The 24,265-nt window shown below is 40.5% G+C and overlaps 1 protein-coding gene across 1 annotated transcript in view; it reads left to right on the forward strand.

Moving 5' to 3' along the window:
- DCT (dopachrome tautomerase) overlaps nt 1-24,265 on the forward strand; it is a 35,912-nt gene that overhangs the window by 6,429 nt on the left and 5,218 nt on the right. The window contains exons 2-6 of the mRNA XM_069467098.1: nt 1,870-2,169; nt 4,206-4,306; nt 5,065-5,231; nt 7,276-7,455; nt 9,553-9,688. Of these exons, the coding sequence (XP_069323199.1) occupies nt 1,870-2,169; nt 4,206-4,306; nt 5,065-5,231; nt 7,276-7,455; nt 9,553-9,688 (884 nt within the window). The remainder of the gene's footprint in view (nt 1-1,869; nt 2,170-4,205; nt 4,307-5,064; nt 5,232-7,275; nt 7,456-9,552; nt 9,689-24,265) is intronic.

Genomic DNA, 24,265 nt, shown 5'->3' on the forward strand with positions numbered 1-24,265 from the left:
GCACTGCTTGGAGCAGAAACAAATGTAGAGATGTTGACAATCCATGTGATAAAGGCGATGAAAGGAGAATTACAGGTACAAGGGAGCACAGCATGGGAGCATCTTGATTGTGGCATCAGGAATGGTCTTACAGCCGGGAGTGGTGGCTTACACCTGTCATCCCAGCACTTTGGGAGGCTGAGGTGGGAGGATCGCTTGAGGCCAGGAGTTTGAGACCAGCCTGGGCAGCACAGCCAGACCCTGTCTCTGCAACAAATAAAAATATTAGCAGGGTGTGGTTCTTTAGTCCCAGCTACTTGGGAGGCTGAAGCAGGAGGATTGCTGGAACCTAGCAGTTTAAGGTTGCAGTGAGCTGTGGTCACACCACTGTGCTCCAGCCTGGGCAACAGAGACCTACCATGTCTGTTAAAAAAAAAAAAAAATGACCTTATAGAGGACTCCACTGTCCACTATGAAGCTTAAAGGGGGTGTAGGTCACCTGGCAAAGAGGAATTTAGGGAGACAGTGAGAGAAATGGGTTCCCGGCAGAGGGAAAAGCAAGTGCATAGGCCTAGGGGCATGAGACAGACTAGGAGGAGGAGGAGGAGATTAAATGAGCTGGTGGTCACCTGTTAAACGCTTTACATAACCCCTTTAATCTTAACCTTCTAGGAAATGAGCGTTATTATCTCTTTTGTTTCAATCTTTTGCTCCAATCATATTTAAACTTTTACTCTCTGACTTACCACCCAAGGAAGGGGGTGCTGGGCGTACCCAAAGCAGCCATCTGGAAAGTTAAGAAAGCAAAAGTCAAGGGCGAGCGAAAAGCATTTGAACTTCAGACGCTAATCAGAGAGATGCTTGACTTGGCATTACTGGTACCGTACTCACTCCCCGGGCTTTGATAAAGCGGGACGTCCGTGCAGCGGACAGGAAATCCCCGCAGTGATTTGCACTTCCTGACATCGTGGCAGCTAAGTCACCTTTGCGGCCTGCCAGCCTCCATGGATTTTGTCTTAACGCCTGTCTCCTTTGTGAAATAAACCAGCTTTTTAAACGTGAGATTTCATCTAAATCCCTGGAAATCAGCTTATTTATTTATTAATTTAGCTTGGTGTATATTCTCTTCCCTCTCTAAATCCGCGACCTGTTCTGTGTCAGTCCTTTTGTGTGTGCCGCAGAAACAACAGGGCTGCGCCCCTTGGCCGCCCAAGGCCGCCCCTCAACCCGGGGCTGGGGCCTAGAGAGGAAGAGGGAAGGGACACCCCTGCCAGCCCGAGAGGAAGGCGAGCCCTGTGTGAGTCCGCTGGGGCTGCCGTAACTAAGTACCGCAGGCCGGGCGGCTTCGACAACCGACGTTCATCCTTTCACAGTTCTGGAGGTTGGCATCAGGGTGTTGGCAGAGTTGGTTTCTTCTGAGTCCTCTCTCCTCGGCTTGCAGATGGACATCTTCCCCCGTCTCCTCACATGGTCTTCCCTCTGGGACTGTGTCCAAATTTCCACTTCTTTTACGGACACCCGTCATGCTGGATTAGGGTCCACCCTGAGGACCTCATTTACTGCTCATGACCTCTTTAAAGACCCTATTTCCAAATACTGCCACATACTGAGGTACCGGGGTTTAGGGCTTTGGGAGGACACAGTTCAGCGCATTACAGCTCGTAACGCACTTGGTATCCTGTTTCTTTGCTGGGGATGTGTCTAGGAAACTCTCTAGTACTTAGTCCCTTTGGAGACACAAATATTCGAGAGACCAAGGACAGGACACCGACTTTCTCTGTAAGCACCTTCCTCTTCTCTTCCATTCAACCCCAGAATACAAATTCAGAAATTTCTTCCAAATGACATAAACCCACTTCCTCTTCCATCTTTTCCTGTTTTGTAAACTAGGAAACTTTGCCGGCTATAATTGTGGAGACTGCAAGTTTGGCTGGACCGGTCCCAACTGCGATCGGAAGAAACCACCAGTTGTCCGGCAGAATGTCCATGCCTTGACTCCGCAGGAGAGAGAGCAGTTCCTGGGCGCCTTAGACCTTGCCAAGAAGAGCGCACACCCCGACTACGTGATCACCACGCAACACTGGCTGGGCCTGCTCGGGCCCAATGGGACCCAGCCGCAGATCGCCAACTGCAGCATTTACGATTTTTTTGTGTGGCTCCATTATTATTCTGTTAGAGATACATTATTAGGTGAGTTTTTCCCCCCTTGGCTCAAGGTATATTATTACAGGTTTGTGATTGGGTGGGGGGAGGGCATGGTGATGGGAAGTAATTTCATGCAAGTTAATTAACAAGAGAGAACCTCAAGGCAGGGTTAGGTGTATGAAAGTCGTGGAATTATCAAATAGCGCCTGAAGTTAGAACAGAGTAGTTTCTTCCTGTATGTTGACTGCAGACACTTTAAATGTTCTCTCCTTTACTTTATGTTCTTGGTTCAAAGTCTAAACTGTTCTCTATGAAGCTATTAATCATCAAAGGCATGAGTTGGTGAAGTGGAGGTGAATTCCTTTTGATTCCAGAAGAAAACATTTGTAAATCTGGCTGTGGAAGCCCTCTCTGACCTTTTCTTCGAATTAGAGGAATTAACTGAACATGTGCCAAAGCACATGAGCTTCTTTGTGCAGAATTAGAGTGTTCATGTTGGAAGGGTGTATCTCATTAAACTCACATGGTAGACTTTAGATAGACTTTAGGTAGTCTACCACTTGATAGACAGACTTTCAGATAATCATTCATTGTATCATCAAGGAATAGTATAAGCTGAGTCACGTAGAGTTTCTCCTGCTTAGCCCTTGGAACCAAAGTTATGTTGGATTCTTGAGAAAATGATGCCCTGCCCTTCCAGGTCCTAAAATTGGGGCCTGGGTAGGACTTGGAATGGGGAGTTGTCTGTTATAAACTTCATTGATCTAATAGGTTCAGCTTTGTCCTTTTTAGTTATTTTTCAGTCAAGGGAAAGCAATAGATACCAGCTTATTCCAGGAGGGCTGAATTCATTCTGGATTCTTCCCCTAGCCATCTTAAATGCATGCATTTATACCTGGAAATGTCCCCACTTTTGGGGTCCTTCATTGGGATCAGGATGGCTGAGGACATTGAACTCACTTTGAATAGTGGGATTCTCATCTGGAATTTTTTGTCCTTGTGTTAATCACTTCTTCCTTATCACTCGATGTCCCCTCATCCTTATGTTTTGAGAACTTGAAACTTTGCTCTGGATTAAACATTGCAAAAAGGACTGTGTAGCCAACATCAACAACAGCTGTTCTTTTCTCAGTGTGAGCCTTTTAAAACTTGCCTCACAGGTAAGCATCTGTCTTTCTTTATCGATAGATAAGGAGGCTTTTCTGGCTATAAACCTTTATAGTTTTCCTGTCATCATTCAGAGGAATTTTTGCTTTATGAGAGGGTAGTCTCTCAAGAGGAAAAGAAAACTATAGTTTCTGGTCATACCTAGGAATTAAATTTATATTCATGTCTGTTCAGTTCTCTGAAGTTATTATAGGTACTTTGAAAAAGAACTCAGGTTAGCTGGAGTTTCTACATAACCATCAAAAGCTGTTATGAAAGAGGGAAGAAAGATGGAGCAGGCAGTAAAGAGATCATTAAATTGTCCAAAGCTTTTTGCTAAAATTGGCAGTTCCAGTGGCCAGCCAAAATGGTTTAGATGTATTTTTCCCTCTTCTGGTCTCAGCGACCAGGTTTATCAGCTTGTCAGTTGTTATAACTGATTGATGGATGAAGCAAAATCCATGGAAGTTCATTTTGGTTATATAAATGCTGCCTTAGGACAAAGTGTGGTTGCTATATTATTAATCAATCCCCCCTTACAAATATATATATTTGTAAGGAGTAGGTTAGAAAATGTCTTTTAAAAGTATATTTCATTTAAGTCTTAATGACCTATTCTTTTGTATAGTCTATTTCATCTTAGTGAGTTTTTGCTTAAAACAATTAAGGGGCTCTTAACACTGAAAGTGACCTGAATTTCCTAGATTTCTGCTGGAAATCAAACTTTTGGGAGATGAAGGAGAGTTTATGCTAAAAGTGCGAGTTGCTGCTGAAATTCCTCTGTCATTGTTATTGCTTTTGGAGAGATAAATAACAAAATTTTTTTATTATTAAAACATCATAGACTTATTGGCTTTTTAGATGTATCCCAGGTAAGGTTTAGCATTTAAGAAATTCTATTCTGTGGTCTCTAACATGTCTCCCAATTGTTTCAGGACCAGGGCATCCCTACAAGGCTATAGATTTCTCACACCAAGGACCTGCCTTTGTTACCTGGCACCGGTACCATTTGTTGTGGCTGGAAAGAGATCTCCAGGTTGGTCAGTACCATACAGTTAGTCCTTTTAAGCTAAAAAATATTTTGTTATATATATTTAAGGTGTACAACATGATGTTTTGATATACTTATCTTGATATACATACACATAGTGAAGCAATTACTGCAGTCAAACAAATGAACATACCCAGCATCACATACAGTCATCTTTTTGCTGTGTGTGGTAGGAGTACCAAAGGTCTACTCTTTTGGCAAATTACCAGTATTCAATACAGTATTATTAACTGTAGACCTTATGTAGTACATTAGATCTCTAGACTTATTCATTTACATAAATGCAACTTTGTACCTTTTGGCCTACTTCCTACCTCTTCTTACCATTTCTCCCTGTCCCTGGTGACCACCGCCATTTTACTCTCTGTTTCTACGTATTTGTTTTCTTTTTTTTAAGATTCCATATATAAATGTGAGATCATGCAGGAATTTTCTTTCCATGTCTCTCTTATTTCACCTTCCAGATTCATCCATGTTGCTATGAATGGCAGGATCTCCTTTTTAAAGGGTGGATGATATTCCATTGCATGTGGCATATATATATATATATACACACACACACACACACACACACACATGCACACACACACACACACACACACTACAATTTCTTCATTTATCCATCTGGTACTTTTAATCTTGCTATACATTTGGTGGAGACCCAGATCAGTCTTGGCCTCGTATACTTTCTTCTTGTATCTGATGGCTTGAGTTAAATGACTGGGTCTGCACTTTGCTTTTAGCGACTCATTGGCAATGAGTCCTTTGCTTTGCCCTACTGGGACTTTGCCACTGGGAGGAACGAGTGTGACGTGTGTACAGACCAGCTATTTGGGGCAGCAAGAGGAGATGATCCGACTCTGATTAGTCAAAACTCAAGATTCTCCAGCTGGGAAATTGTCTGTGACAGGTAAGGACATTTGTGTCCCTGCAATGGTATCCAGAGACTGTCTTTTCTGATGTCTGGGAGATGGAGAAGTCACTTTATAGTTCTGTTTCTAATGCATGTGGGGTTCTGTTTTCATGTTTCTGAAAACAATTTTCCTGTGGGAGGTGGAATTTTTAAAATTCTAAGCTCTAACAAAAAGAAATAGATGTATCAAAATCACATTTGTGACTTGAGTATGCTTGGCCATCATTTTGAGATCAACTGTTTTAAAATTAGGAGTAGTTCCTGCATTCAGCCAACATTTGCTAAGCACCGGTCATATTCTAGGTGATGGAATACTGCTGGGGATACAAAGATGAATAAAATATCACTGGGTATTAACAAAGAGAGAGTTCTTGCAAACAAATTACAATTCAGCGTGAGGCATGCTATTCTAGATGTGTGTGCAAAGACAAGAGAGTCAGGGCACGTCCACAAGAGGCAGAGACAGTGGTTCTGAGATAGAAAGGGCCTCAGACCTCAGTCAGGTGCAGGGGAGGATGAGGAGAGTGAGAGGGTGGTGGATGAGTCCTTGGTGGCAGGAACATCATGTATGAAGCTGGAAAAGTCTCTGGAAACAGCCTGGTATGGCTGGACCACAGGACGCTGGTTACTTGAGGTGGACAGGGGTGTGGGACCAGAGAAAGATGGTCTCTGGTCTCTGAACCACAAAAGACCACATGACCAGGTAGGTGGCCTGCAGCCCATGAAGAATTCTGTCTTGAAAGACATTTTGAATTTGTTTCTCTTTCCTGGCACACATCTCAGAGAAACATTCCCCAGGAAGCTCCCCTACCTTCTTTTATTCTATTTTTTATTCTATTTTTTTCTCTCTCAAATCCCCACGTTTTTGACCCCACTACTCTGCCTCCCCTCCTGGGTCCTTAGAGTGCCCCTGGGTGCAGAGCCCTGCTCACCTCCCGGGGGTCACTGCCAGCACTTGAACCTGGGCGGGCTCGTGTTTCCAGGGGCCTTGGCCCAGCTAGCGGGACAGCGCTCCACGTGTAGGGACGTCAGCCGTGCTTTCTCCGTGACTTAGCTCAATTCCATAAAGCGCCATCTCCCATCGCGCCTCGGCGTAGGAATAGGTGGTATGAGAAAAGAGTTTTCTGTGATCAAATAAATTTAGAGATGACTGAGATTTAAAGGTTTTTAAAAAATTTTTAGAATGCCTTTGAGCCTTCCATAGATAAACATATTCTTCTTCTTCAAGAGGAGCCTAAAGTTATCTGACCCTGGAACTCTTATTTCACAGCCCACCTCCCTGGGGCACACTTTGGGAACTGCTGCCTTGGAGGCCTTTTCTTGCTTAGTGCTCGGTCCTGGCCCCTTTCATCCTGCGGGTCTGTCGATTCTGTTCTCATATATCCACTCTATTCCATCCTCCATTAAAACTCACACAGTAACATCTTTAAAATTTTATCTCTGCCAATGAGGTAATGCTTTGGAGGTGAATTCCAGGCCACAATAGGCATGTAGGATATAATGTTTTATGGACATGGGGCCTTCTCAGCTCTGTGCTTACCATGTGACTATTGATACCCCCTGCCTTGGACCAGTTTCCAACGCAGTGTTTCTTCTAATACCTCCCCTCTGTACGGTTCCATCCACTTTTACTCTGACCTCCTCTGTTTGCCTAAAATGCTTTCCTTTCTTTACAGACCACTTCTGCCAAAACTGGCCTAGCTCTCTGTACCATGGACACCCTACTCTCTCTTCTGTTGCTCACCATTCAAATGCACACAGTTGGCGTCACTATCTTGCCTTGTACACCTCCTCAATGTCTTTCCAGTGGGATGGTAATTATTATTTATATTTATGCCTGCATTCATATTTGGTGCACCTACAGTTTTGAAATGTCTTGATCCATCATGACTTTCGGGGGTCGTACTTTTACCACGTTTTTGCCCCTCGTAAGGTAACTGTCATAAAATTTTACCATGACTATGACCTTGATGGATTTGCTCGATCCAAATTTAGCATCCTATCCACTATACTATGATTGTTAATCTCTTACGAATCTTAGCTTGGATGACTACAACCGCCGGGTCACGCTGTGCAATGGAACCTACGAAGGTTTGCTGAGAAGAAATCAAGTGGGAAGAAACAGTGAGAAATTGCCAACCTTAAAAGACATACAAGATTGTCTGTCTCTCCAGAAGTTTGACAATCCTCCTTTCTTCCAGAACTCTACCTTCAGCTTTAGGTGAGTACCCTGAGCTCTGCGGGACTGGCATTTAGAATACTTACAGATTTTCACGCCAATGGTTGTAACAGACTGGAAGGAAATCCAAGTCTTGTGAGGGATATACAAAGCTAAGTAATGGAACGAGGCTTGATAAGAGAGGTTAGCAAGGAGTTAGTGTTAGGAAAATCATTATCCATCTACTGTAACTAACCATGTAGTTTTAATATCTTCTAACCCAGCTGGTCAAAACCATCCTCTGTATCTCTAATTTCTGTACATATATAGGTATAATCTGTGGAACCAGGGTACTTTATTAAATAGAGCAGTTTTTAAATACCCATGCTTTTTCTTTTTCTTTTCTATTTTTTTAAATGTTGGCATTAGAAATTTATCAGCCATAGACCTTAGTACTGGGGTCTGAGATCTCAGAGGATTATTGCAGACTAAAGCCAACTCAAATTATAGCACAGCAGTGATGTTACAATACTTAAAATTTAAAGACCAACTATTAATTTTCTACCACCAAAAAGACTTTACTAATGATAACAAATATGTACGTAAAAAAGATTTTAAACAAAGATGGATAGGGCTTCCAAGAAGGAGTGGTAGATAGATTCACAGTCTTCTTCAAAACTGGATTTTCTCTCTAACTGTGTATAAATTATGTAATTTTATGGAGCTAGGGGCAGGATAGGCTGAACACAAATGTAGAGGTTGTGCTAAGTGTAGCTGGGCTCAGAGTTTGTCCTGGGACTGGACACAGCCCTCAGAGCACTGTCAAAGGTAGATAAAGGGTAAAATTTAAGATTGTTTTGAAAAGCAGTATGCATTAGTTTTTTGTTATGACAAAGATCCTATTAAAACAGATTGCATTCCCTGTAGATTTAAGCTAAGGGAGCAGTTCTTAAAATCTGGTGCCAAGACCACCATAATTGACATTTGAGATTTGATTAGAAATGCAAATTGTGAAGACCCAGCCTGCACCTACTGAATCAGACACTCTGGGAGTGGGGCACGAAATATCCGTTTTTCTTCAGTGATTCTGAAATTGGAGGATCACCAAGTTAGAGTATGGATAATTAGAATTTCCTGAAAATGGGGAGGGAGAAAGAAAGAAGGATAAGGGGAGCTTGGGAATATGTTTAGAATGCTGTATACACTTCAGTCAAGCCGAAGGTCTGTTTAGTTGAGAAATAGGAATATGAGATTATAAGTTAAATCAAAAACCATTTATTGATCATAGGCCATGTACTGGGCATGGTTCTGAGCCCTGGCAACAAAAAAAATCTGAGGAAAACACAGACCCTGCCCTCTAAGGGCATGAAATACAGAGATGAAGGTAAATAGTTGTCGTATCGTAAACAAAAGAGATATAATTCAACTGAGCAGGCACAGAAATAGCATTGATTAGAAGTTCCTTCCCCTTGACTGAGTGTGGTGGCTCACGCTTGTAATTCCAGCCCTTTGAGAGGCAGGAGGATCACCTGAGCCCAGGAGTGTGAGGTTGCAGTGAACTGTGATTGCACCACTGTACTCCAGCTTGCTGGATGACAGAGTGAGACTCACAAAGTCTCTTTAAAGATGAATTTCCCTCCCCCTTATAGAGGATTATCATTAAAAGTTGGGTCTGGGCCGGGCGCGGTGGCTCACGCCTGTAATCCTAGCACTCTGGGAGGCCGAGGCGGGTGGATCGCTGGAGGTCAGGAGTTCGAGACCAGCCTGAGCAAGAGCGAGACCCCGTCTCTACTAAAAATAGAAAGAAATTATATGGACAACTAAAAATATATATAGAAAAAATGAGCCGGGCATGGTGGCGCATGCCTGTAGTCCCAGCTACTTGGGAGGCTGAGGCAGTAGGATCGCTTAAGCCCAGGAGTTTGAGGTTGCTGTGAGCTAGGCTGACGCCACGGCACTCCCTCTAGCCCAGGCAACAGAGCGAGACTCTGTCTCAAAAAAAAAAAAAAAGTTGGGTCTGATTCTTACTTTATTAGCTATGACAGAGCTTCCCATATCCTTACCCAATTTCAAATTGGAAGACTATCATATAGGCTGGAAATAAAAAAAAGATCTTTATTTATCTTTGCCTGTTGCTACTGACATATTGGTTTTTCCCAGGAATGCCCTGGAAGGTTTCAATAGAGCAGATGGGACCTTGAACTCTCAAGTGAGGAGCCTTCATAATTTGGTTCATTCCTTCCTGAACGGGACAAGTGCTTTGCCACATTCAGCTGCCAATGATCCCATCTTTGTGGTATGTTCAAAGATTCAGAATAGATGAAAAATTTTCTACATACTATGTCAGATTTATCTGTTTTTCAATAAGATTAAGGTTTGGTGGTGCTTTATTCTCTGGGTGAACAATGCAGTGCATGCAAATGTAACTTAATTTTAATCTAAGCTGTAGAGATGGTTAGATAGCATTTGAAGCCCCTAATCAGAAACCCATACTTCAAGGATGGTTAGCTTTTGGATGACCTTAGACAGGAGTTTACAATCCAGAGGCGGATTCATAAATTAGCATAATGATAAATGATTTTTTCGCTGGTGAAATGAATGTTGTTGTAGTGCATTAACCCATAAAAACCATGGCCAATGTTACCTGTAGGAAAGAAAGTTTCTATCAGCCAGAAAAGGGGAAGAGTGGGCCGGGCATGGTGGCTCACACCTGTAACTGTTGTTGCACTTTGAGAGACCGAGGGGGGAGGATCGCTTGAGGCCAAGGAGTTTGAGACCAGCCTCAGCAAGAGCGAGACCTCGTCTCTATTAAAAATAGAAAAAATTAGCCAGCCATGGTGTCGTGTGCCTGTAGTCCTAACTGCTAGGGAGGCTGAGGCAGGAGAATAGCTTGAGCTCAGGAGTTGGAGGTTGCAGTGAGCTATGATGATGCCATTGCACTCCAGCTGGGGGAAACAGAGAGAGACTATGTCTCAAAAAAACAAAAACAAAAACAGAAAACAAAAAGAAAGAAAGAAAGGGAAAGAAGAGATAGAAGGAGTGTTGGACAGACAGAAATGACAAATACTTTCAACAATGGCATTAATACAAAAACTCACATTTGATGTCATTTAATTTGTTAGTCAGATTCATGCCTCTGAGATGAAATACAGCCATTAGAGGAAGTTGCTGTTGACTCAGGGAGAGCCTCATGGTTGTTTAAAATTCAATGTGATGCATTCCCTTGGTAGATTTGAGTCTGATTTCTTTCTCACTTTAAAACAAAAGAAAAAAACTGAACAAAACTTGACAATGAAATTGTCAATTTTAGAATTCTGAGCTTTATTAGTTTTAAAATATGTTCACCAGGGACTCTCCTAAGACAAACACAACGAGGAAATGCAAGTCAGCGCTGCATCATTCAGCTACCCCATCAATGCCCTCCAGCCAGAGCCTTCTAGGAACGCAGCCACAGCGGAACACGGTGGGGTCATTACTCCTCAAGGGGAGAATGGAGGACCATGGAGGGTCTCAGTCAGTGGGTGCTGGAAAGAACTGAAAGGATTTGGGCTTGTACTGGGTGATTTGGGGGAGGATTTTAGGAAGCTTTGCTCTGAATCAGAGACCGTCAGGAGGAACAGGGTTAACTATGATCACGTATCTCAACACGGTAATTCACATCCATAGGTAGGGGAGGCTAGACTGAGGCTGAAGCCATAATTGGTAAAACAGAAGCAGTTGCTCAAATTAGCCAAGAAAGGCGATGTCAAGCCTTTTGTGGCTTGGCCAATGCTCATAGGTTGTGCTCACACCTGTAATCGTAGCACTTTGAGAGGCCAAGGCAGGAGGATTGCTTGAGGCCAAGGAGTTCAAGACCAGCCTCAGCAAGAGCAAGACCCCGTCTCTATTAAAAACAGAAAAAATTAGCCAGCTATGGTGGTGTGGGCCTGTAATCCCAGCTGCTAGAGAGGCTGAGGCAGGAGGATCGCTTGAGCCCAGGATTTTGAGGTTGCAGTGAGCTGTGATGACAATGACATCAATGACAATGACACATAACTTCAACAACTTTTTACAGGCATGGTTATTAAATTCTCTCTCTTTTTTGTCCTGATCCATCACGATCACAGAGTGGCCTTGTCTGATATTGATGTTCTGTGAAATTGTTTATGTCCAACAGGAGGGCGGGTTAATATTAAATAGTACCAGGCCAGCTCCCCTATGTCAGCTCATGGGGCTGCTTGTTTTCTTCTTTAAGTACAGCTCACTGGAGTTGGCTTAGGAGGTTTAAACAACATAAACATTCCTGTTCCAGCAGTTGAGTCCCGGTCCTGTGTCTGCTTTAGAGACACTTGACTCACCGTCATCTATTTTGACACTGTCTTCATAGTTATATGTCTGTTTTGGAGCAATTACAAGAAAAAATTTTACATCTTTTCCTTTTGCTAGTATTTTGAGTTTATATTTTTATCCACTTAGATTGTACTGTAGTCAAAAATGCTATTTTTTTCTCAGAAATTTCCACACCTTAATGTTAACCTTAGCAACGTGTCTTAGTCTGCTCAAGCTGCCATAACAAAATGCCACAGACTGGGTGGCTTAAACAACAGAAATTTATAGCTCGCAGTTCTGGAAGCTGGCAAGTCTAAGATCAAGGTGCGGCTGGCTTGGTTCCTGGTGGGGGCTCTTTCTTTCCCTGGGTCTTCCAGCTGTGTCCTCACAGGTGGAGAGAGAGAGGGAATAAATACTCTCTGCTGTCTCTTCCTTTTTTTTTTTTTTTTTTAAAGACACAGGGTTTCTCACTCTGTCACTCAGGATGGAATGCAGTGGTCTGATAATCTCTCACTGCAGCCTTGAACTCCCAAGCTCAGGCGATCCTCCTGCCTCAGCCTCCCGAGTAGCTGGGAATACAGGCACGTGCCACCATACACGGCTAATTTTTCTTATTTTTTTGTAGAGACAGAGTCTCACTATGTTTCCCAGGTTGGTCTTGAACTCCTGGGCTCAAGTGATCCTCCCTCCTCCACCTCCCAAAGTGCTGGGATTGCAGGCAAGAGCCACCAGACCCGGCCTGCTGTCTCTTCTTACAAGGACACTAATCCTTTCATGGGACCCACCCTTATGACCTCATTAAACCTTAATTACCTCCTTAGAGGCCCTATAGCCAAATACAGTCACTTTGGGGGGCTGGGGCTTCATCATATGGATTTAGGGGGAACACAGTTCAACCCATACATAGCACAATGTATGCTCAAACTGTCAGTTTCTGGCGGTTTGTTTTTCTGGACTCCTGGGAGGCTGCATGACATAGTAAAAGAGTACTGAATTATGAGTCAAATCAGTTTTATTTGGTACTGACTTGTGCAATATTTGGAATGTAATTGAACTACGCAGGGCCTCTCTTTCCCACTCTGCAAAGTACAGGTCTCATGACCTGATCTGGCGGTGAGAGTGTTGTGCTCATTAAAGTGACTCTTAGTAGATTAGGGCAATATGAAGTTGCTCTAGAAACTGTCAAGTACATTGTGAATGGTATCATAAAAATAATACTGTGTTTTATGGTAGTCAGTGGGAAAGAATTAGAGAACCGTGTGTTGGGTTTGAATTTCCAAACCTTAATTAAGTTTCCTTCTCTGGTTCTCCAAAGCAGACAGTTGTGTCCTAAGGCGATTTACTAACAAGCACAAAGGCAGAGTTATTTCAAAGATGATTTATTATTTTTACTCAACCCAGGGTACAAAAGAAGGAGCTATGAAGAGGGAGAATAAAAGTGTAGGTTCCAATGACGCTGAGCTTGCCTGGTGGTGGGAAGGATGGTGTGAAGTAGCTTTCTGGGGCTCCCAGATAGATTAAAGCGTGGTCCGGTGAGATGCAAGAATTCCTGAGATGGAAGCAGCTGGTAGAGCTGTTCCTTCCTTCGAAAAAAATGTGTCTCCCCTCATGTTTGTGTGGTAGCAATAAATAAAGGGGTTGTCAGAAGTATGCGCTGATGGTCCCAGCCTCTAACAAGGTGGGGGCTTATCTGTGAGTTTGCTATCTTTGCTGTTCTCTGGGATCCTGCATTGTTCAGTGGTTTTCACTTGATATTTCAGATCACTTTTCTTGCTACTACCTCAGCCATCAGTTTATGCCAAGCATTTCTGGTGTCTGCTTTCTTTGCTATATATCCGTACATCTATTTATCCATACTGTACATCTCTAATTAAATTATTAGTAAAACATACATTGCCAGATATATGATTTATACACACAATCCATAGTCATAAGGAAAAATGTCAAAATACTTCTTATCCAGTACTCTAAAATATTATAAGTAGAACAGTGGAATCCTCTGATAAATTGAGGATTATACCCTAAACCTTTCTTTCCCACTAAAGGTGATGTTAGTAATTTGATTTTCAGCATCTCAAGTCTCCAGGATTGCTAAATCTTGTCTCCTTCCTTCTAGGAAGCCCACTAAGTGTACAGGGGCTGGCAACATTTTTCTATAAATGGCCAGATAGCAAATATTTTTAGGCTTTGCAGACCAGATGGTCTCTGTTGCAACTACTTGACTCTGCTGCTGTAGCATGAAAGCAGCCATAGATAATACATAAGCTATTTATTGAGTGTGGTGCTCCAATAAAACTTTATTTACAAAAACAGGCTGTGGGCCTGATTTGCCCCTCAGGCCTTAGTTTGCCAACCCCTGTTCTAAAGGATGAATGTCTCTTCTTTGTGGTAGGGATATCTCTTTAGTCACTTTTCTCTTCCTGTTCTAGGTGGAAGCTCACATTACACCTTTATGGATGAGAAACTCCGTGACTTACATGCGGTTCAGAGATGTTAGATGTTTAATTGTCTTTGTCTTTATTACCTTTAATGTCTTTAATGTTTAAAATTTTGTTTTTCTTTGGTAATGTCATGTACATATAAATAAACAAAAAGCCACAGCCTTTCTTTGAAGACACAGAAGGAATAATGTTTTGGCCCTAGTTCCAGAACTCACCATTACTTTAGGCTGTTTTCAAAGAGTTTTATGTTGAAGCCAATTTGGCCTTAAATGATTTTTCACATATTGAGATCCAGGTTAAAGCATTTCAGTTAACAGAGTTATAGCTTCTGGAATTTCAAATTCACGAGGCAGTTCATGCAAATATATTGCACATGACATTTATTAAAATTATTTTTTGTGAAATCTCTTCAAGCAATAGAGGTATAAAGTTGTATGTGATCACAATAATGAGCAAAAGCAGGCAGAACATTAAAATACAGGAAAAACTCTGAACCAATCTCTGAAATTCTAATAATTCCTAAGGTAATTGGAGCAAATGCACACATTTATCACGGGAAATAAGATTAGGCTACAGAAATGCTAAGTGCTGTCTTCAGTATTAAATTTAGATATAATTCAGAAATGAAAAAAAAAAAAAAACCAACTCAACAGACTGTAAAGTTAAATAGTTGAGTTAACTGCCAGGAAAGAAACTATGTTAGACACTAGGAATTTTCTTCCTGATTCCTAAAGATACCATTCTTAAGAGTATATTTGGATGTTATCTTTTTAGAAAGTACATTTGGTGAGTTCTAAGTTCCTTCAATTCCTCAGTGGCTGGGGATGGTCCATAAGTTGCACAGTTAATACTGAACAGCCTGTGCTTGGTTTCCACTTTGAACATTGAAATTCTAAATGGAATAGGACATAGGGGTAGCCGGATTACCAGTAGTATTTTTTAACAATGCTAATTGATTGGATAAGATAGGTCCATCGCTTTAGGAATATACAGCAAGAGAAAATGAATTTCTAAAAACAAATTTCTAATGAACTACACAGTTCCCTTCTGATGCTACTGTTTTAGGCTACAATAGAGTTAGTGAAATCAAAAGGTCACAATAACAAGTATAAAATACCCTACTGAGTTAGTACGAATTCAGTTGACATTTTTAAAAAGAAGCATAGGACATAGCTTTTTTCCCCCCAAGAGTGAAGCACTTAAAAATGGGTCCATTTTATTCTTCTTTAAATAAGAAAAATCACAATTAGGCTAATATTTTTAGAAATTAAAATAAAATTATTTTTATGTCAAATTTTTATGTTTAATGATTTAATGGCTTTTCTATTATTTATAATTATAGAAATATTGGTGAAAAAGTTTTAAAATGCTTATAATTCCATTTCAATTTTTCTGCTTATTCCTTTCATATTCTCATATGTTTTATATAGTTACAATTACAGTCATGCCTCAAAGTCCTGAGGGTTAGTTCCAGGACCCCCACCTCCTCAGGATACCAAAATCTGCGGATGTTGAAGTCCCTTATATTTGCATATAAGCTATGCACATCCTCCCATATGCTTTAAATCATCTCTAGATTACTTATAATACCTAATACAGTGTAAATGCTATGTAAATAGTTGTTATTTTGTATTTTTTATTTGTATCATTTTTTTATTATTGTATTGCTTTTTTAATTTTTTTAAAAAAATATTTTCAACCTGCCATTGTGGAACCTATGGATATAGAGGGCCATCTGTATAATGCACACATTACCTATAATATATCATTTTCACTTAATTTACTTAATTTTTAGGTTGTTGCATAGTTTTCTAAATCTTTTAATCTTAAAATCTTAAAATAGATAATATAAGGCCGGGCTCAGTGTCTCACACCTGTAATCCTAGCACTCTGGGAGGCCAAGGCGGAAGGATTGCTTGAGCTCAGGAGTTCGAGACCAGCCTGAGCAAGAGCGAGATCCCTGTCTCTACTAAAAATAGAAAAATTAGCCAGGTGTGGTGGCACGCACCTGTAATGCCAGCTACTCGGGAGGCTGAGGCAAGAGGATCACTTGAGCCCAGAAGTTTGAGGTTGCTGTGAACTAGGCTGATGCCACAGCACTCTAGCCCAGGTGACAGAGGGAGACTCCATCTCAAAAAAAAAAAAAATAAATAAATAAATAATACACATAAGAGGTCCAAAATGTAAAAGGTACAAAATAAAGTCCCTGTATCTCCCAGCTGGATAGTATCATTTTTTTTCTAACTTTTTAGGTATATTTTATAAATATATAAGCAAACATGTTTGTATATTTATCCAAATGGTAGCATGCTATAAACACTTTTGTACCTTCCTTTCTCTCTCTCTCTCTCTTTTTACATATTCTAAATCATTTCAGTACATAAAAGACTTTCTCATCCATTTTTTTTTATGTCTGTATGGTATTCTGTTCCATGGATTTATCCTGAAATGTTTAATTTTGATTTTTAAAAATTTTAACCGGTTTCCCATTGATGGGCATTTAGGGGGTTTCTAATCTTCTGCTTTACAAACAATGCTACAACAGATAACCTTGAACATGTAAGATAAATAAAGAGAATAGAATTACTGGCTTGTAGGACAAATAAATGCATTTGAAACTTAAAAGATATTTCCGAATTGCCTCCAGGAGGTTGAACGATATTCCCTCCTAACACCTATGTACCAGAGCAACAGTTCCCCCTTTCTCTCTCATTATGCTCTTTGTCCCTATATCATCACACTTTTTCATCTTTGTCAATCTGACAGGTGAAAAGGTATTTCAGTAAGTTTTAATTTGCATTTCTCTTCTATAAGTGAAGGTCACTGTGTTTTCATACATTAAAAAAACCTACTTGCATTTCCTTTTCTGTGATCTGTCTATTCATGTAGGATCATGACTTCTGGAAAAAAAAGAAAAACCTAAAGATTCAAAGGAGTCAGAATTAGTGAAAGTAATTTGTTCTCTATGTAAGTGAGTAACAAAATACAACATTCTGTACTGATACTTTATTTTTTTGGAAAACCTCATAATCTCACCATATAAAGATGTATTTTTTAGTGTTCATTAGTTAAGAAACTAATGTGATCATTGACAACATATTCAACCTCTAGAACAATGGTTGGCACTTAGTGAATGCTCCATAAATTTTTGTTAGAAGATGTTATGTTAATTGTGCATTTATTCTGTGGCAGCCTCTGTGCTAGGTGTTACACAAAGTTTATCTTTTAACTTTACAGAACTGTGTATGGTAGACTAGTCTCCTTGTTTTAAATACGGGGAAAATAAAGTTAAGAGAGGCTAAGAAATGTATTTAAGGTCAAACCGACCAGTAAGTGGCTGATCAAACATTATAAGAAAAGTTTTCTGCTCAAAAATTTCCCTTTGTCCAGTCTTTCAGCTACAATTTTGCCTTTTGTCAGTTTAGACAATTCTTAACTTGATCCCTTCATAATTGCTTGCATTATAGCTGAGGAAATTTAGCACTGTTTGATCATGTTAATAGGAAACAATACTGGTTGGCAAAGGGCAGGTCTGAATAATTTTGCATGGCTTTTGAAACGTTAGGGCCATCGGTTTTATCATGAGAATGTATTTATGTTTTTAAAATGCCACGTTTATTTATTTATAATAATATACACTTTAAAAATAACAGATATACAGACATGACCTCCTAAGTAGCATAACACCTTGGTAAGTTTTGTAAGAGCCAAGGTATCTGAGAGGATGCCTGTTTGGAAGGGTCTCCAGATTGGCAGGATTTCTCTGGACTCAGTCTGAGCAATGGTTTGTTTTCTTTAACTTGACAGGTGCTAAATGTCACCTGAATGGGTTCTTTTCAACTCTAGGCTTTATAAGGATAAACACATACTCGAATGAGAACTAAACCTATAGTAAGGGATGAATTTTATACAATTCATTATTGATAAAGTATAAATATAATGGCAAACCACAATTTATATATAAATCTAAGGTGGTTCTAGCATTGATGTGAGTTCCTCTCTCCCAGAGTTTTAATGTTTCTGTAGCCAAAACAGTCTGGGAGTAGCTCTGTGTCTATCTAGAATCTCTTCTAACATCACCTTGGTTCTTTCTCTCCAACATGTACTGTCTGCTTGGTCCCTTCTTTTAAAGTTGACATACTAATAGCAGAACCTGCTTGTAGTCCTCTGTTTGCATCTGTTCAGAGTTTAATCCTTGAAGTGCAAGCTTCCTTCCTCAAGCGTCTAGCAGCTGAATTTCTAATGGCTCTAATGCTCTTAATATAGATATATGCTATTATTATATCTTTTATATAATGTATCTTGTATCCATTTTATGTATGCATATGTATATTTTGCATACAATGCTATTATACAAATCTCTGTAAGAGGGTGTTTCCTATGTAATTCTTTCAAAATACCTGAAAAATACTTTCCATTCTGTCTTCTCAAGGTGTGATAAGAGGGTGGCTAGGGAAGGACAGGGAAAGAAAATTATAGCAAAATGGGAAACACACTGTCCTTGTTGGACACTGCCTAGAAGACACTATTACTGTTCAAATGTCCCTTTTTTTCTGTGATTGTGTCTTCTGGCTGCTATAACAAAAATATTATAAACTGAGTGGCTTAAACATTTATTTCTCACAGTCTAGAAGCTGGGAAGTACAAGATCAAGACACTAGCAGGTTCAGTGTTGGGGACATTCTTCCTGGTACATAGCTGGCCATTTTCTCTCTATGTCCTCACATGGCTGAAAGGAAGGAGCTCTCTGGGGTCTCTTTTATAAGGGCACTAATCCCACTCATGAAAGCTCTATCCTCATGACCTAATTACTTCCCAAAGGCCCCACCTCCTAACACCGTCACATGGGGGTTAGGATTTCTTTTTTCTTCTTCTTCTTCTTTTCATTTGCCATTAGATTAGCTGGCTGGGAGGGGGTTAGGATTTCAACATATGAATTTGGACGGGAGGAGCACACACATTCAAGCTATAGGAGATTGTTTCTTATGTGCCACTAAAATATGCTCTCTGTGCAGTACCCACCTCCCTGTGACAGAGCTTGGGTGTTGTTTAGCTATTTCAGGCCTATTACATACGACTTATTTAGGGAATGTGAAACCAACATCCTGATTATACATTCCTTCAACTCTTTGCTAGAACAAGATAAGAATAAATACATATTTCCATACAATAATAAGCATGATTGAATATGGTTTTTAGGAATATACCCTTAGGAACTCTAGCATTTAGAAATTTTGATCCAACTTTTTATTTGTGCCTTCTACCTTCAGTTTTAAATTGGATTTCCCACATAGGGCTCTGTGTCTATGTCTACCGTGTAACTTTTGAGTGATCACATCTGAATTCTCAGTTCTGATTCTCAGAGGACCAGAGTGGCATCATGTTACCACAATCAGATTCAGTCTGATTACAAATGATGCCTTCTGGGTGGTAACACATGAACTCAAGTGATGAAAACCCAGTGTGCCAGTGTTTGATAATGTGCACACATCTTTGTAGGCAGCCTCAGGTTTCTGTGGCCCCTTTTCTCCGGATTCTCTGAATCTTTTCTCATTTCACCAGTGTGGCAGGAATTTGAATTTATAGCCATCTAGGTGAAGGCCCTTTGATGGTAACTTTATCCTCTAATTATCTTGAAAAGGAGATGCCTGCTTTCTTGCATATTATTTTATTTTTGCTCGCAAGTACAATATTTATTGATTGATTACTTTCTTCTGCAAAGGTTACATTAAAACATTTTTACTTTGAAAACCCATGTAATCACATTTTCTTCAATATTACTCCAAAGTTGAAATCCAGTATTTTTTTTCCTTCATGTACCTATCCTTATTTTGTTGAAATAAGCTACAAGAGGTTTGTATACCAAAATCAGGAACCTAATTTCTGAAGCACTCAATTTCTAATACCAAAATATAGCTATGTATCTCTAGAGCAGATAAAGGGTAACAATGTATTTTTACTCAACTTTTGCTTTTATTTCTTATCCTCAAATGACATTTGGCCTTTACAGAGATATTCATTGAGCTTATTTTCAACTTGTGTGCAACAAAGATGCAATTAGTTTCTGAAGAGCAACTCAAAGTATCTTGCTGAGAAACAATGTCCACAACATTAGCAAAAATACCTATTCTATAGGTTGTACTACTTCTCTTTCTAGCCTGTAAATATGTTATTGCTTGTAGCAGTTTTGTTTATTGTATTCTTTTCATCTTCTCAGCACATACCAGCCTTTTAAAAAATTACATTCTATAAATTAGGTAGTCTGTATATAGTTCCTACTAGAGCATTTATTGTATTAATAAAATGTTTTATAGCCCTTCTGAGAGCTATACTGTCTCATTATTTTCCCCTATTCTTTTATTTCTCCAGTTTATGAATTGTTTGGAGTCTTTTCTTCTCCTTAATTATTTACACTTTGTACAGGGTGAATTCTTGTACTTTCCAAAAGTTAATTGCCTCTTGCAGCACTAAATCTGCATCTTTCTTAAGCCCTGAGAGTTTTTTATCTCTTGTTCTAATCACAATTTGATCTCTAACTTGAATTCAGATAGTATCTAAAAGTTCATGGTCAGTGTAGGACTCATGGGTCAAACTCTATGCTTTTTCCCTACTGTTACGATTTGGGGATATGGCTTCAAAGTCAATTTTCTTATTCTAGTTGGCCCTGAGAGTTGTATTAATAATCGTACTACAGCGTGGTGGTTAGAGAAAGCAAAGTATGTATCTAAGAACTCTGACTTTAGAACCAGACTTCCTGGGTTCAAATTCTTGTTCCACTATCTATTAGCTGTGTGAACTTGAGCAAGTCACTTAACACTTGTGTGCCTTGTATTCCCTATCTGTAAAGCAGGATAATACTGTTGTAGATTGAATTTGTCCCCCCAGATCCATATGTTGAATTCCTAACCACTAATACCTCAAAATGTGACCTTGGTGGAAATAGGGTAGTTGCAGATGGAATTAAATTGAGATGAGATCATACTGGAGTAGGGTAGGTCCAGTATGAGTGGTGTCCTTATAGAAAGGGGAAATTCAGACATAGGCACATGTGTGAGGATGAAGACAGAGACTTATAAGCCAAGGATTTCCAAAGGTTGCCAGCAAATTACCAGAAACTACAAGAGAGACATGGAATAGATTTCCCCTAACAGTACTTAGAAGGAACCAACCCTACTGACATCTTGGTCTTGGACTTCTAGCCTCCTAAAAGTGAGACAACTGTCTCCAACTGTGAGACAGTAAGTATCTGTTGTTTAAGCCACCTCTGTCTGTCTGTGGTGTTCTGTTGCAGTAGTCTGACCAAACTAACACAAATAGTATCTACCAAATCAGGTTGTTTTGAGGATTCAATATGTTATTATTGGTAAAGTGTTTAGAATAGTATTTGATATAGAGCAAGCACTGATAAATATGAATCTATTTCTTTTTTTTTTTTTTTTTTTGAGACAGAGTCTTGCTTTGTTCCCCGGGCTAGAATGAGTGCCGTGGCGTCAGTCTAGCTCACAGCAACCTCAAACTCCTGGACTTAAGCGATCCTCCTGCCTCAGCCTCCCTAGTAGCTGGGACTACAGGCATGTGCCACCATGCCCGGCTCATTTTTTGTATATATACATATTTTAGTTGTCCATATAATTTCTTTCTATTTTTAGTAGAGACGGGGTCTCACTCTTGCTCAGGCTGGTCTCGAACTCCTGACCTCGAGCGATCCACCCGCCTCGGCCTCCCAGAGTGCTAGGATTACAGGCGTGAGCCACCACGCCCGGCCATGAATCTATTTCTTAAGCGCTAGCTGTGTGCCATGTGCTTTCCAAAATGCCTAGCTTTACACGGGTTATATGTACAAAGTGTGTGATTTCAGACATACTAGTAGGCCCCATGTACCTGAAAAATGCAAATTCATTTATTCTTCTTCCGTAAGTCCTTGTCTCTAGTTAAAATAATAATAGTACTGATGATATAGTCATAGTGATAACAACCATTTCATAAACATTTCCTACATAAAGGGCACTGTACTAGGTACTTTATATGTATTATCTTCTCTGTTTTCTCACCTGCCATGTATTGGTGTCCACTGTAGATGTTTGCAGACCTCTGTGATCCCTAATAATCAAGTCCATAGGCTGTGTCCTTCTCAGCTTAAGCCTCATCACTGACCTCTCCCAGTACCTCTGCCTTCTCATTGAGGACCAGGTAACTCCCTTCTCTCCACATTCTGGGCTAAGGGTGAGCCTGTGAGACTATACTCAGGCTTTTTCCCTTTGTTTTGTTTATCCATTGCTACATAACAGATCACCCCAACACTTAGCGGCTTGAAGCAACAATGACCATTTCATTTCTCACAATTTGTGTGGGTCAGAAATTTGGGAAGGGCTTGACTGGGCAGTTTTGGATCAGGGTCTTTCAATGCAGGTGCAGCCAGTTGGGAACAGGTGTTGGAACAGCTATGGATTTTCCAGCCATCTCTCTTTCTTCCTGAAATCTCAGGAATTCTCATGTGTTCACTCTGTGTGGGTTGGTTTGGGCTTCCTTACACTATGGCTGCCTCTGGACATTTGGACTGCTTATATGATGGCTCAGGGCTCAGGCACAAGACAGGAGCTGCAGTACAATTTATGATTTAGCCTCAAAGGCCACAAAATGTCACTTCTGCTGCATTTTATTGGTTACAAGAGAGTCAGAAATTCACCAAGTTTTGATGGGGAGGGCCAGCTGAACCCCAATCCTTGATAAGGGACTGACAAAATTCAAGAGGAGCATGTGAGTCAAGAGATATTCTATGGCCTTGTTTGGAAAATTTACTCCTGTGTACACCCCTAGGCCCTTTTTCTGTCTATCACTTAGGATTTTGTTCAGCCTCTTAGAACAGAAAATTCAAATTACAGAAGCCTGAACAAAAAAGAGATTTAATTTTCTCTTTATGTAAGAGAGCTCCAGTGGTAGGGAGTTCAGGGTTGGTGTAGTATCTCCACAGTCATCATGGACACCTTCTGTCTTTTTGTTTTACCATTATTGGTGAGTGGCTTCCTTTCTTAACTTTGCTTATTGGCTGTAAGATGGCTGCTGTAGCTCCAGCCATCATGCTCATGTTCCAGGGAGCAACAAGGAGAAATGGAAAAGCAAAAAGGGACATCTTTCAGCTGAGACAACCACCTTTAAAAAGCTTTCCTAGAAGTTCCATATAGTGGCTTGCATCTAAATCTCATGGGTAGTTTGGCACATTGCTTCACCCAAAATATAAAAGAAGTTCCTGAGGAAAAAGGGAAGAATGGATATTGGTTAAGCAACCAACAGCGCTCACCCGCTCACCACCCTTACACATTCCACTTCTATTTCTTGGCCTCCGTGATTCAGGCAAGACTTCTCTTTCAGGCCTTCAGGCTCCCCAGCCTACACATGGAGGATGAAGCTCAACTTCGCTTTCTGGAAACCTTTCAATCCTAGCTGGAGTTCCCAGGGTTCATGGCATGATGTACCCTTTTCAGGGTACAACTAATGCTTAGTTCCTTTTCCAGGACTGATGCCCCTCGTCAAAGATAACTTTTTCTGATTCTGCCCGTGGGAAACATTGATCACTTCCATTATCATGTATTTCTCCAAAGCTGATGCTTACGCAGTAAACTCTATGCCTTTCTTCCTTTGGGGCTTGACTTTCCTTACTCAAAGCCAAGATTTGAGAATTTGAAAGTCTTTTATCTCTCCAAAAGCCCAGGTCTTATCATTTGATGCTTTGGTTTTTTAGATGATTACTTCTGCCATGAACTTTAAAAATCCATTCAGGAAAAAAAATCCTATTCGTAAGTCACCTGATTCCTTTTTCTATCCTGACTGTAGCCTCAGGAGACAACACAGGTAGAAAGCTCTCCCTGCTGCCTGGAATAGGGCAACTAAGTACAGGTAAGGAGGGAAGGAACCTTGGGTGAGATTTGAAAATAGGTACTAAGATAAACAAGAGTAATACAAGGCAGAAGGGCAATTCAGTCAAAGAGGCTGAGATTTGTACGAGAAGCAAAGCATTCAGACTGGGGGCAATCAGGGTCGCTGTCACAGGACAGGGACCACAAGGAGTCTGATGCCAGAAAACATAAGGAAAGCACTGCAGACTGAGGAAACAGCTTCAGCTAGAA

The sequence above is a fragment of the Eulemur rufifrons genome, chromosome 4 (genome assembly GCF_041146395.1).
Source record: "Eulemur rufifrons isolate Redbay chromosome 4, OSU_ERuf_1, whole genome shotgun sequence".
Taxonomy (NCBI): domain Eukaryota; kingdom Metazoa; phylum Chordata; class Mammalia; order Primates; family Lemuridae; genus Eulemur; species Eulemur rufifrons.